This window comes from Salmo trutta, chromosome 38 (assembly GCF_901001165.1).
Source record: "Salmo trutta chromosome 38, fSalTru1.1, whole genome shotgun sequence".
Classification (NCBI taxonomy): Eukaryota; Metazoa; Chordata; class Actinopteri; order Salmoniformes; family Salmonidae; genus Salmo; species Salmo trutta.
In genome coordinates, this window is record NC_042994.1 from 25,990,128 (window position 1) to 26,002,627 (window position 12,500).

At 45.6% G+C, this 12,500-nt stretch overlaps 2 protein-coding genes across 4 annotated transcripts in view; both read right to left on the minus strand.

The window, feature by feature from the left end:
* LOC115178565 (protein tweety homolog 3-like) overlaps positions 1 to 10,243 on the minus strand; it is a 52,934-nt gene extending 42,691 nt beyond the window's left edge. Inside the window, exon 1 of the mRNA XM_029739822.1 lies at positions 9,097 to 10,243. Within this exon, the coding sequence (XP_029595682.1) occupies positions 9,097 to 9,222 (126 nt within the window). The 5' untranslated portion in view covers positions 9,223 to 10,243. The remainder of the gene's footprint in view (positions 1 to 9,096) is intronic.
* A 118-nt stretch (positions 10,244 to 10,361) lies between these two features.
* Positions 10,362 to 12,500, minus strand: part of iqce (IQ motif containing E) — a 14,955-nt gene continuing 12,816 nt past the window's right edge. For all 3 annotated transcript variants that reach the window (XM_029738467.1, XM_029738466.1, XM_029738469.1), the window contains 4 exons: positions 12,044 to 12,168; positions 11,737 to 11,828; positions 11,491 to 11,592; positions 10,362 to 11,124 (listed from right to left, as the gene is read on the minus strand). In XM_029738467.1, the coding sequence (XP_029594327.1) occupies positions 10,997 to 11,124; positions 11,491 to 11,592; positions 11,737 to 11,828; positions 12,044 to 12,168 (447 nt within the window). In that variant the 3' untranslated portion in view covers positions 10,362 to 10,996. The remainder of the gene's footprint in view (positions 11,125 to 11,490; positions 11,593 to 11,736; positions 11,829 to 12,043; positions 12,169 to 12,500) is intronic.

Here is a 12,500-nt window from a genome sequence, read left to right on the forward strand (position 1 = left end):
AGACAGACTGTGGTTGTAGTGGACAGACTGTGGTTGTAGTAGCCAGACTGTGGTTGTACTAGACAGACTGTGGATGTAGTAGACAGACTGTGGTTGTAGTAGACAGACTGTGGTTGTAGTAGACAGACTGTGGTTGTAGTAGACAGACTGTGGATGTAGTAGACAGACTGTGGTTGTAGTAGACAGACTGTGGATGTAGTAGACAGACTGTGGTTGTAGTAGCCAGACTGTGGTTGTACTAGACAGACTGTGGATGTAGTAGACAGACTGTGGTTGTAGTGGACAGACTGTGGTTGTAGTAGCCAGACTGTGGTTGTACTAGACAGACTGTGGATGTAGTAGACAGACTGTGGTTGTAGTAGACAGACTGTGGTTGTAGTAGCCAGACTGTGGTTGTACTAGACAGACTGTGGATGTAGTAGACAGACTGTGGTTGTAGTAGACAGACTGTGGTTGTAGTAGCCAGACTGTGGTTGTACTAGACAGACTGTGGATAGTACACAGACTGTGGTTGTAGTAGCCAGACTGTGGTTGTAGTAGACAGACTGTGGTTGTAGTAGACAGACTGTGGTTGTAGTAGACAGACTGTGGTTGTAGTAGACAGACTGTGGATGTAGTAGACAGACTGTGGTTGTAGTAGCCAGACTGTGGTTGTACTAGACAGACTGTGGATGTAGTAGACAGACTGTGGTTGTAGTGGACAGACTGTGGTTGTAGTAGCCAGACTGTGGTTGTACTAGACAGACTGTGGATGTAGTAGACAGACTGTGGTTGTAGTAGACAGACTGTGGTTGTAGTAGACAGACTGTGGATGTAGTAGACAGACTGTGGTTGTAGTAGACAGACTGTGGATGTAGTAGACAGACTGTGGTTGTAGTAGCCAGACTGTGGTTGTAGGAGACAGACTGTGGTTGTAGTGGACAGACTGTGGTTGTAGTAGACAGACTGTGGTTGTAGTAGACAGACTGTGGATGTAGTAGACAGACTGTGGTTGTAGTGGACAGACTGTGGTTGTAGTAGCCAGACTGTGGTTGTACTAGACAGACTGTGGATGTAGTAGACAGACTGTGGTTGTAGTAGACAGACTGTGGTTGTAGTGGGCAGACTGTGGATGTAGTAGACAGACTGTGGTTGTAGTAGACAGACTGTGGTTGTAGTAGCCAGACTGTGGTTGTACTAGACAGACTGTGGATGTAGTAGACAGACTGTGGTTGTAGTGGACAGACTGTGGTTGTAGTAGCCAGACTGTGGTTGTACTAGACAGACTGTGGATGTAGTAGACAGACTGTGGTTGTAGTAGACAGACTGTGGTTGTAGTAGACAGACTGTGGTTGTAGTAGACAGACTGTGGATGTAGTAGACAGACTGTGGTTGTAGTAGACAGACTGTGGATGTAGTAGACAGACTGTGGTTGTAGTAGCCAGACTGTGGTTGTACTAGACAGACTGTGGATGTAGTAGACAGACTGTGGTTGTAGTGGACAGACTGTGGTTGTAGTAGCCAGACTGTGGTTGTACTAGACAGACTGTGGATGTAGTAGACAGACTGTGGTTGTAGTAGACAGACTGTGGTTGTAGTAGCCAGACTGTGGTTGTACTAGACAGACTGTGGATGTAGTAGACAGACTGTGGTTGTAGTGGACAGACTGTGGTTGTAGTAGCCAGACTGTGGTTGTACTAGACAGACTGTGGATGTAGTAGACAGACTGTGGTTGTAGTAGACAGACTGTGTTGTAGTAGACAGACTGTGGTTGTAGTAGACAGACTGTGGATGTAGTAGACAGACTGTGGTTGTAGTAGACAGACTGTGGATGTAGTAGACAGACTGTGGTTGTAGTAGACAGACTGTGGTTGTAGTAGACAGACTGTGGTTGTAGTGGGCAGACTGTGGATGTAGTAGACAGACTGTGGTTGTAGTAGACAGACTGTGGTTGTAGTAGCCAGACTGTGGTTGTACTAGACAGACTGTGGATGTAGTAGACAGACTGTGGTTGTAGTGGACAGACTGTGGTTGTAGTAGCCAGACTGTGGTTGTACTAGACAGACTGTGGTTGTAGTAGACAGACTGTGGTTGTAGTAGACAGACTGTGGTTGTAGTAGACAGACTGTGGATGTAGTAGACAGACTGTGGTTGTAGTAGACAGACTGTGGATGTAGTAGACAGACTGTGGTTGTAGTAGCCAGACTGTGGTTGTACTAGACAGACTGTGGATGTAGTAGACAGACTGTGGTTGTAGTGGACAGACTGTGGTTGTAGTAGCCAGACTGTGGTTGTACTAGACAGACTGTGGATGTAGTAGACAGACTGTGGTTGTAGTAGACAGACTGTGGTTGTAGTAGCCAGACTGTGGTTGTACTAGACAGACTGTGGATGTAGTAGACAGACTGTGGTTGTAGTGGACAGACTGTGGTTGTAGTAGCCAGACTGTGGTTGTACTAGACAGACTGTGGATGTAGTAGACAGACTGTGGTTGTAGTAGACAGACTGTGGTTGTAGTAGACAGACTGTGGTTGTAGTAGACAGACTGTGGTTGTAGTAGACAGACTGTGGATGTAGTAGACAGACTGTGGTTGTAGTAGACAGACTGTGGATGTAGTAGACAGACTGTGGTTGTAGTAGCCAGACTGTGGTTGTACTAGACAGACTGTGGATGTAGTAGACAGACTGTGGTTGTAGTGGACAGACTGTGGTTGTAGTAGCCAGACTGTGGTTGTACTAGACAGACTGTGGATGTAGTAGACAGACTGTGGTTGTAGTAGACAGACTGTGGTTGTAGTAGACAGACTGTGGTTGTAGTAGACAGACTGTGGATGTAGTAGACAGACTGTGGTTGTAGTAGACAGACTGTGGATGTAGTAGACAGACTGTGGTTGTAGTAGCCAGACTGTGGTTGTAGGAGACAGACTGTGGTTGTAGTGGACAGACTGTGGTTGTAGTAGACAGACTGTGGTTGTAGTAGACAGACTGTGGTTGTAGTAGACAGACTGTGGTTGTAGTAGACAGACTGTGGTTGTAGTGGACAGACTGTGGTTGTAGTGGACAGACTGTGGTTGTAGTAGACAGACTGTGGTTGTAGTAGACAGACTGTGGTTGTAGTAGACAGACTGTGGTTGTAGTAGACAGACTGTGGTTGTAGTAGCCAGACTGTGGTTGTAGTAGACAGACTGTGGTTGTAGTAGACAGACTGTGGTTGTAGTAGACAGACTGTGGTTGTAGTGGACAGACTGTGGTTGTAGTAGCCAGACTGTGGTTGTAGTAGCCAGACTGTGGTTGTAGTAGCCAGACTGTGGTTGTAGTAGACAGACTGTGGTTGTAGTAGACAGACTGTGGTTGTAGTAGACAGACTGTGGTTGTAGTAGACAGACTGTGGTTGTAGTAGCCAGACTGTGGTTGTAGTAGACAGACTGTGGATGTAGTAGACAGACTGTGGTTGTAGTGGACAGACTGTGGTTGTAGTGGACAGACTGTGGTTGTAGTGGACAGACTGTGGATGTAGTAGACAGACTGTGGTTGTAGTAGACAGACTGTGGATGTAGTAGACAGACTGTGGTTGTAGTGGACAGACTGTGGTTGTAGTAGACAGACTGTGGTTGTAGTAGCCAGACTGTGGTTGTAGTGGACAGACTGTGGTTGTAGTAGACAGACTGTGGATGTAGTAGACAGACTGTGGTTGTAGTAGACAGACTGTGGATGTAGTAGACAGACTGTGGTTGTAGTGGACAGACTGTGGATGTAGTAGACAGACTGTGGTTGTAGTAGACAGACTGTGGTTGTAGTAGCCAGCCTGTGGTTGTAGTAGCCAGACTGTGGTTCTAGTAGCCAGACTGTGGTTGTAGTAGACAGACTGTGATTGTAGTAGACAGACTGTGGTTGTAGTAGACAGACTGTGGTTGTAGTAGCCAGACTGTGGTTGTAGTAGACAGACTGTGGATGTAGTAGACAGACTGTGGTTGTAGTGGACAGACTGTGGTTGTAGTGGACAGACTGTGGTTGTAGTGGACAGACTGTGGATGTAGTAGACAGACTGTGGTTGTAGTAGACAGACTGTGGTTGTAGTGGACAGACTGTGGATGTAGTAGACAGACTGTGGTTGTAGTGGACAGACTGTGGATGTAGTAGACAGACTGTGGTTGTAGTAGCCAGACTGTGGTTGTAGTAGCCAGACTGTGGTTGTAGTAGACAGACTGTGGTTGTAGTGGACAGACTGTGGTTGTAGTAGACAGACTGTGGATGTAGTAGACAGACTGTGCTTGTAGTAGACAGACTGTGGTTGTAGTAGCCAGACTGTGGTTGTAGTGGACAGACTGTGGTTGTAGTGGACACACTGTGGTTGTAGTAGACAGACTGTGGTTGTAGTAGCCAGACTGTGGTTGTAGTAGACAGACTGTGGTTGTAGTAGCCAGACTGTGGTTGTAGTAGACAGACTGTGGTTGTAGTAGACAGACTGTGGTTGTAGTAGACAGACTGTGGTTGTACTAGACAGACTGTGGTTGTAGTAGACAGACTGTGGATGCAGTAGCCAGACTGTGGTTGTAGTAGACCGACTGTGGATGCAGTAGCCAGACTGTGGTTGTAGTAGACAGACTGTGGTTGTAGTAGACAGACTGTGGTTGTAGTGGACAGACTGTGGTTGTAGTGGACAGACTGTGGTTGTAGTAGACAGACTGTGGTTGTAGTAGACAGACTGTGGTTGTAGTAGACCGACTGTGGATGCAGTAGCCAGACTGTGGTTGTAGTAGACAGACTGTGGTTGTAGTAGACAGACTGTGGTTGTAGTGGGCAGACTGTGGTTGTAGTGGACAGACTGTGGTTGTAGTAGACAGACTGTGGTTGTACTAGACAGACTGTGGTTGTACTAGACAGACTGTGGTTGTAGTAGACAGACTGTGGTTGTAGTAGACAGAATGTGGTTGTAGTAGACAGACTGTGGATGTAGTAGCCAGACTGCGGATGTAGTAGACAGACTGTGGTTGTAGTAGACAGACTGTGGTTGTAGTAGACAGACTGTGGATGTAGTAGACAGACTGTGGTTGTAGTGGACAGACTGTGGTTGTAGTAGACAGACTGTGGTTGTAGTAGACAGACTGTGGTTGTAGTAGACAGACTGTGGTTGTAGTGGACAGACTGTGGTTGTAGTAGCCAGACTGTGGTTGTAGTGGACAGACTGTGGTTGTAGTAGACAGACTGTGGTTGTAGTAGACAGACTGTGGTTGTAGTAGACAGACTGTGGTTGTAGTGGACAGACTGTGGTTGTAGTAGACAGACTGTGGATGTAGTAGACAGACTGTGGTTGTAGTAGCCAGACTGTGGTTGTAGTAGACAGACTGTGGTTGTAGTAGACAGACTGTGGTTGTAGTAGCCAGACTGTGGTTGTAGTGGACAGACTGTGGTTGTAGTAGACAGACTGTGGTTGTAGTAGCCAGACTGTGGTTGTAGTAGCCAGACTGCGGATGTAGTAGACAGACTGTGGTTGTAGTGGACAGACTGTGGTTGTAGTAGACAGACTGTGGTTGTAGTGGACAGACTGTGGTTGTAGTAGACAGACTGTGGTTGTAGTAGACAGACTGTGGTTGTACTAGACAGACTGTGGTTGTAGTAGACAGACTGTGGTTGTACTAGACAGACTGTCTTCTCCCTCTTTCTTCTTCATCTCCCTCTCTCTTCTTAATCTCTCTCTTCTTCATCTCCCTCTCTCTTCATCTCTCTCTTCATCTCCTTCTGTCTTCATTTCCCTCTCTTCTTCATCTCCCTCTCTTCTTCATCTCGCTCTCTCTTCATCTCTCTCTCTCTCTCTTCTTCATCTCCCCCTCTCTTCTTCATCTCCCTCTCTCTTCTTCATCTCCCCCTCTCTTCTTCATCTCCCTCTCTCTTCTTCATCTCCCTCTCTCTTCTTCATCTCTCTCTCTCTCTTCATCTCCCTCTATCTTCATCTCCCTCTCTCTTCATCTCTCTCTCTTCTTCATCTCCCTCTGACTTCATCTCTCTCTCTTCTTCATCTCCCTCTCTCTTCATCTCTCTCTCTCTTCTTCATCTCCCTCTCTTCTTCATCTCCCTCTCTTCTTGTCTCTCTCTATGATTTATACCTGTCCTGAACTCAATGACTGGTCTATGGCACATCTCTCTCTCTATGATTTATACCTGTCCTGAACTCAATGACTGGTCTATGGCACATCTCTCTCTCTATGATTTATACCTGTCCTGAACTCAATGACTGGTCTATGGCACATCTCTCTCTATGATTTATACCTGTCCTAAACTCAATGACTGGTCTATGGCACATCTCTCTCTATGATTTATACCTGTCCTAAACTCAATGACTGGTCTATGGCACATCTCTCTCGTTTCCTCAGTTTCTACCCTTATTTTCTCACACACCTCTTCTCTCTCTCTCTCTCCTTTGTCATGGTAGGCAGCTTCCCACGCTCACCACTTGAACTTGGTAACCCCTCCTCCTCTAAATCACAGTTCCTTGTCCCTTTCCCTCCTCTGTCCATCCCTTCTTCACCAAACAAGCCACTGACCGTCACATCAAGCTGCTGTTACATGTGTAATAACACCAGTAACACTGTCTATCAAGCTGCTGTTACATGTGTAATAACACCAGTAACACCGTCTGTCAAGCTGCTGTTAAATGTGTAACAACACCAGTAACACCGTCTGTCAAGCTGCTGTTACATGTGTAATAACACCAGTAACACCGTCTGTCAAGCTGCTGTTACATGTGTAATAACACCAGTAACACCGTCTGTCAAGCTGCTGTTACATGTGTAATAACACCAGTAACACTGTCTGTCAAGCTGCTGTTACATGTGTAATAACACCAGTAACACTGTCTGTCAAGCTGCTGTTACATGTGTAATAACACCAGTAACACTGTCTGTCAAGCTGCTGTTACATGTGTAATAACACCAGTAACACTGTCTGTCAAGCTGCTGTTACATGTGTAATAACACCAGTAACACTGTCTGTCAAGCTGCTGTTACATGTGTAATAACACCAGTAACAGTCTGTCAAGCTGCTGTTACATGTGTAATAACACCAGTAACACCGTCTGTCAAGCTGCTGTTACATGTGTAATAACACCAGTAACACTGTCAAGCTGCTGTTACATGTGTAATAACACCAGTAACACTGTCTGTCAAGCTGCTGTTACATGTGTAATAACACCAGTAACACTGTCTATCAAGCTGCTGTTACATGTGTAATAACACCAGTAACAGTCTGTCAAGCTGCTGTTACATGTGTAATAACACCAGTAACACCGTCTGTCAAGCTGCTGTTACATGTGTAATAACACCAGTAACACCGTCTGTCAAGCTGCTGTTACATGTGTAATAACACCAGTAACACCGTCTGTCAAGCAGCTGTTACATGTGTAATAACACCAGTAACACCGTCTGTCAAGCAGCTGTTACATGTGTAATAACACCAGTAACACTGTCTGTCAAGCTGCTGTTACATGTGTAATAACACCAGTAACACTGTCTGTCAAGCTGCTGTTACATGTGTAATAACACCAGTAACACCGTCTGTCAAGCTGCTGTTACATGTGTAATAACACCAGTAACACCGTCTGTCAAGCTGCTGTTACATGTGTAATAACCCCAGTAACACCGTCTGTCAAGCTGCTGTTACATGTGTAATAACACCAGTAACACCGTCTGTCAAGCTGCTGTTACATGTGTAATAAAACCAGTAACACCGTCTGTCAAGCTGCTGTTACATGTGTAATAACACCAGTAACACCGTCTGTCAAGCTGCTGTTACATGTGTAATAACACCAGTAACACCGTCTATCAAGCTGCTGTTACATGTGTAATAACACCAGTAACACCGTCTATCAAGCTGCTGTTACATGTGTAATAACACCAGTAACACCGTCTATCAAGCTGCTGTTACATGTGTAATAACACCAGTAACACTGTCAAGCTGCTGTTACATGTGTAATAACACCAGTAACACCGTCTGTCAAGCTGCTGTTACATGTGTAATAACACCAGTAACACCGTCTGTCAAGCTGCTGTTACATGTGTAATAACACCAGTAGCACCGTCTGTCAAGCTGCTGTTACATGTGTAATAACACCAGTAACACTGTCTATCAAGCTGCTGTTACATGTGTAATAACACCAGTAACACTGTCTATCAAGCTGCTGTTACATGTGTAATAACACCAGTAACACTGTCTATCAAGCTGCTGTTACATGTGTAATAACACCAGTAACACCGTCTGTCAAGCTGCTGTTACATGTGTAATAACACCAGTAACACCGTCTATAAAGCTGCTGTTACATGTGTAATAACATCAGTAACACTGTCTATCAAGCTGCTGTTACATGTGTAATAACACCAGTAACACCGTCTATCAAGCTGCTGTTACATGTGTAATAACACCAGTAACACTGTCTATCAAGCTGCTGTTACATGTGTAATAACACCAGTAACACCGTCTATCAAGCTGCTGTTACATGTGTAATAACACCAGTAACACTGTCTATCAAGATGGAGTTACAATACTCATTGTTCTTTTAATTACATAGAAATAGACTTGAACTGTTTCTGCATCAATTTGTTATCATGAAGGCAAGGAGACAAGGACAGGAGATGAGGAGACAAGTGTTGGAATACTACCTAGGAGGGGATGGATGGACCAGCCATCTGTTTCCCTTGGGTAGTAGATTATTATTATAAAAATGATTTGATGTAACCTGTATTTAACTAGGAAAGTCAGTTAAGAACAAATTCTTATTTACAATGACGGCCTACCCCCGACAAACCCGGATGACACTGGGCCAATTATGCGCCGCCCTATGGGACTCCCAATCACGGCCGGTTGTGATACAGCCTGGAATCAAACCAGGGACTGTGGTGACGCCTCTAGCACTGAGATGCAGTGCCTTAGACCGCTGTGCCACCTGGGATCACTCTATAGGGCTATAGTGAATGTTGATCTGGATAACGGTTGTGATTGAAAAAGCCTTGGCGATAAAACGTGCTTGTCCTTCAGGAGTGTGTGTGTGTGTGTGTGTGTGTGTGGCCTGTGTGCATACATCTGTGTGTCTGTGTATGCATGCATCTGTTTATGTTCCAAACCTACCTTCTGGTACTCTGAGTCCTCGGGGCTGAAGTCGCTGCTGACCGTCTCAAAGTGCAGGTTGAAGTGGGGGAGGCGGTGGAGAAGGTTGACCCACCATGGGGGAGAGTAGTTTACTACCGCTGCCATCCTCTCTCACACAGACCCGCCGGTGTCACTACCAATCTGTCAGCCCGAAATATGTGTCCTCTCCGGTCAACAACACTGCTTACAACGCCCACGCATAGGCTACGATTCTCTTCCGAGCGTGGAGTAGTGTGGTGCGCCGAGTGGGTTGTTATCATCGATGTGATTCCGTCATCAATTCAAATATCGATTATCCGTTATTGACGGTTTGTTTTATGGTACCGTCGACCGACGCCACGGTCAAATCAGCAATAATTCGTTTACTCAGTCGGTCGTTGATTGCAGGCTACAATTTCCAGTGCCGCCAACATTCTCGTTCCCACGGGTCTATTCGTTTCTTCCAGCCACGAGTGGTATTGGTGGTATTGGATTATTCCGGTTCTCCATTACCGCATTCCCAACTCTGAGCCAGGACGACAGAAAAATCCATATTCTGCTCCAAACTATGTGTGAATGTAGCCAAGTCTCATTTTGCAATGTGAACACTTATCCACTGAAACCTAGCGGTCGCACCACCAAACGACCTATTCAGCCACAGATTGTAGGCTATTGTTCCTTCTACAGCCCATGTAGGCTAAACCAGCAGGACTGCAGCAGAAATCACAACTCTCTCACATCTCATCGAACAATAACGGACATCCACTCTTAGAAAGACAGCTTACCACTCTAAAAATGCCGTTACATTGCGGTTAGATTTGTCCGACAAAATATCCACGAATCAAATATTCTTTTCTAGATCCCAATGAGAAGGGGGATTTCAGGTTAAGATGACCTCCAATGAAATGATGAGATTTAACATCCGTTCAGCGAGCGGTCCCGGTGGGGGTTCGTTTGAAATGTCCTCCCGGTGATGAAACGTCGCCGTCGTCGGCTGCTACATTGTTCACCGTTAACGAATTTGGAGCGCGCGACGCAACCACGAGCTCGAAAACCCCTAGGAGGACAAAGCTTCTCACTGCAGCTCGCTCTGCAGATAGATCTGTCGACCATGTGTGCAGAGCGGAGCGGTGTTGAATGCGCAAATACTCAGACCCCCCCCCTTCCGATGGACTAACGGTAACACACAACCCAGTCCATGACGACAAAACATCACAACACACCTTTTCATCAAAAAACGAAGAAACGCCATGACCTCTGAAGTGTTTTACGATACAAGGAAAGATACTCATTTAATCAGATAAAACATTATGTTCATGGATTACAGCTATTATAAAACAACACAACTCAAGGCACGATAACAACACAAAATCCCTACCAGTCACGCGCACACACTCTCCTCTGAGCGTCATATTGCAGTAGAATATGATGATAAGTTCACAGTTTGAATCAGCAGTGTTTCTATTGATAGACATGAATTAAAAGTCGCTCATTCTCCAATAAACTCCATGATTTATAACTTTGTTTATGACCATCAATAATCTATATACAGCACTCAGGCACTTTGGCAACATAAAAAACGATCGGTATCAGAACAGAGATTTATTGGGCGGAGAGCTGGCCAAGCAACCCTCCTGGATATGTGTAGGATTATCATTATCATTATTATTATTATTATTATTATTATTATTACAGCCCTGACACCAACAACCACTCCCCTCCCGGAGAGCTACTGCATGTGCAGGACTTCGTTCCAGCCCTGCACTACCAAAACACACTTGGTTCTACTTATCAGCATGTCCTCTGGACCTTGATTGAATCTGGTGTAGGGCTGGAGTAAAAGCCTGCATACCCAGCTACACACACACACACTTCATATCCCATAGTGCAATGCTCTGGTCTAGAAGTAGATTTCTTCTCTCCTTCCCACGAGACGAGACGGAGACACGATGATGTCATCGTCGGAATCCTCAGAGTCCATCGCCTTGGAAACCTTGGAGTCTGGAGGTGGATGGAGCTGTAGTTGGGCTACAGGCGAAGCACAGGTACACATTATATATATACACACACACACACACACACACACACACACACACACACACACACACACACACACACACACACACACACAATATACACACACACATTATATACACACACACACATTATATACACACACACACACACACACACACACACACATTATACACACACACACACATTATACACACACACATTATATACACACACACACACACACACATTATATACACACACACACAGAGAAGCAAAGGAACACACACACATTTTATACACACAGAAACACACACAGAAGCACAGGAACACACATTATAAATATAAATACATATATATGTATATATCCAGACAGCATACCTGGTGTGAGTCTCCTCCTGTTGGACAGTATGTTAGAGACAGGCCAGGGATCTTCCTCACTCTGCACCGTTACATCTTCATCTACATCACTGCCTGGAAGGGCTAACACACACACACACACACACACACACACACACACACACACACACACACACACACACACACACACACACACATTTTCAAATCCTGATTTGTCCTTCAGTCAGCGCTGTGCCACCAAGGTGTCAGATTCAGTGTGTGTCTCACCTGTGTTGCTGGGAGTGTGTGTTGAAGGGACAGAGGGGACTCTTCTAGGAGCTGGTGTGGGTCCACAGGGAGGAGGGGCTGGAGGCTCAGAGCTACAAACACACAGTTATACATACAATACAAAAACAGACACTTTCCAACGTCAGAACTGTGTGTGGTGGTGTGGGGGTGTGGTGGTGTGGGGGTGTGGTGGTGTGGTGATGTGGGGGTGTGTGGGTGTGGTGGTGTGGGGGTGTGGTGGTGTGGGGGTGTGGTGGTGTGGGGGTGTGGTGGTGTGGGGGTGTGGTGGTGTGGTGTGGTGTGTCACCTCTCCGTCATTAGTCCGCTGCGTGTCAGGTGACCTCGGAACACAGACTGGATCAGCGTCACGTTAACCAGCTCCCCATCCTCCACACAGGAGGTAACATCACTGCCACGCTGTGATTGGCCATTCTGGAAATGAAACATTAAATAGTAACTCTTATATAAGAGCCTAATTAGGGCAAATTCCCTTTACTCAATAGATACCTATTGTAAATACGGGGAAACAGTGCCCCTAAGTGGCTATTTGGTTGAACTACAACATAAAAAAACATATTTTACCTTTATTTAACTAGGCAAGTCAGTTCTTAAGAATAAATTCTTATTTTCAATGACGGCCTAGGAACAGTGGGTTAACTGTCTTGTTCAGGGGCAGAATGACAGATTTTTACCTTGTCAGCTCACGGATTCAATCTTGCAACCTTTCGGTTACTAGTCCAACGCTCTAACCACTAGGATACCTG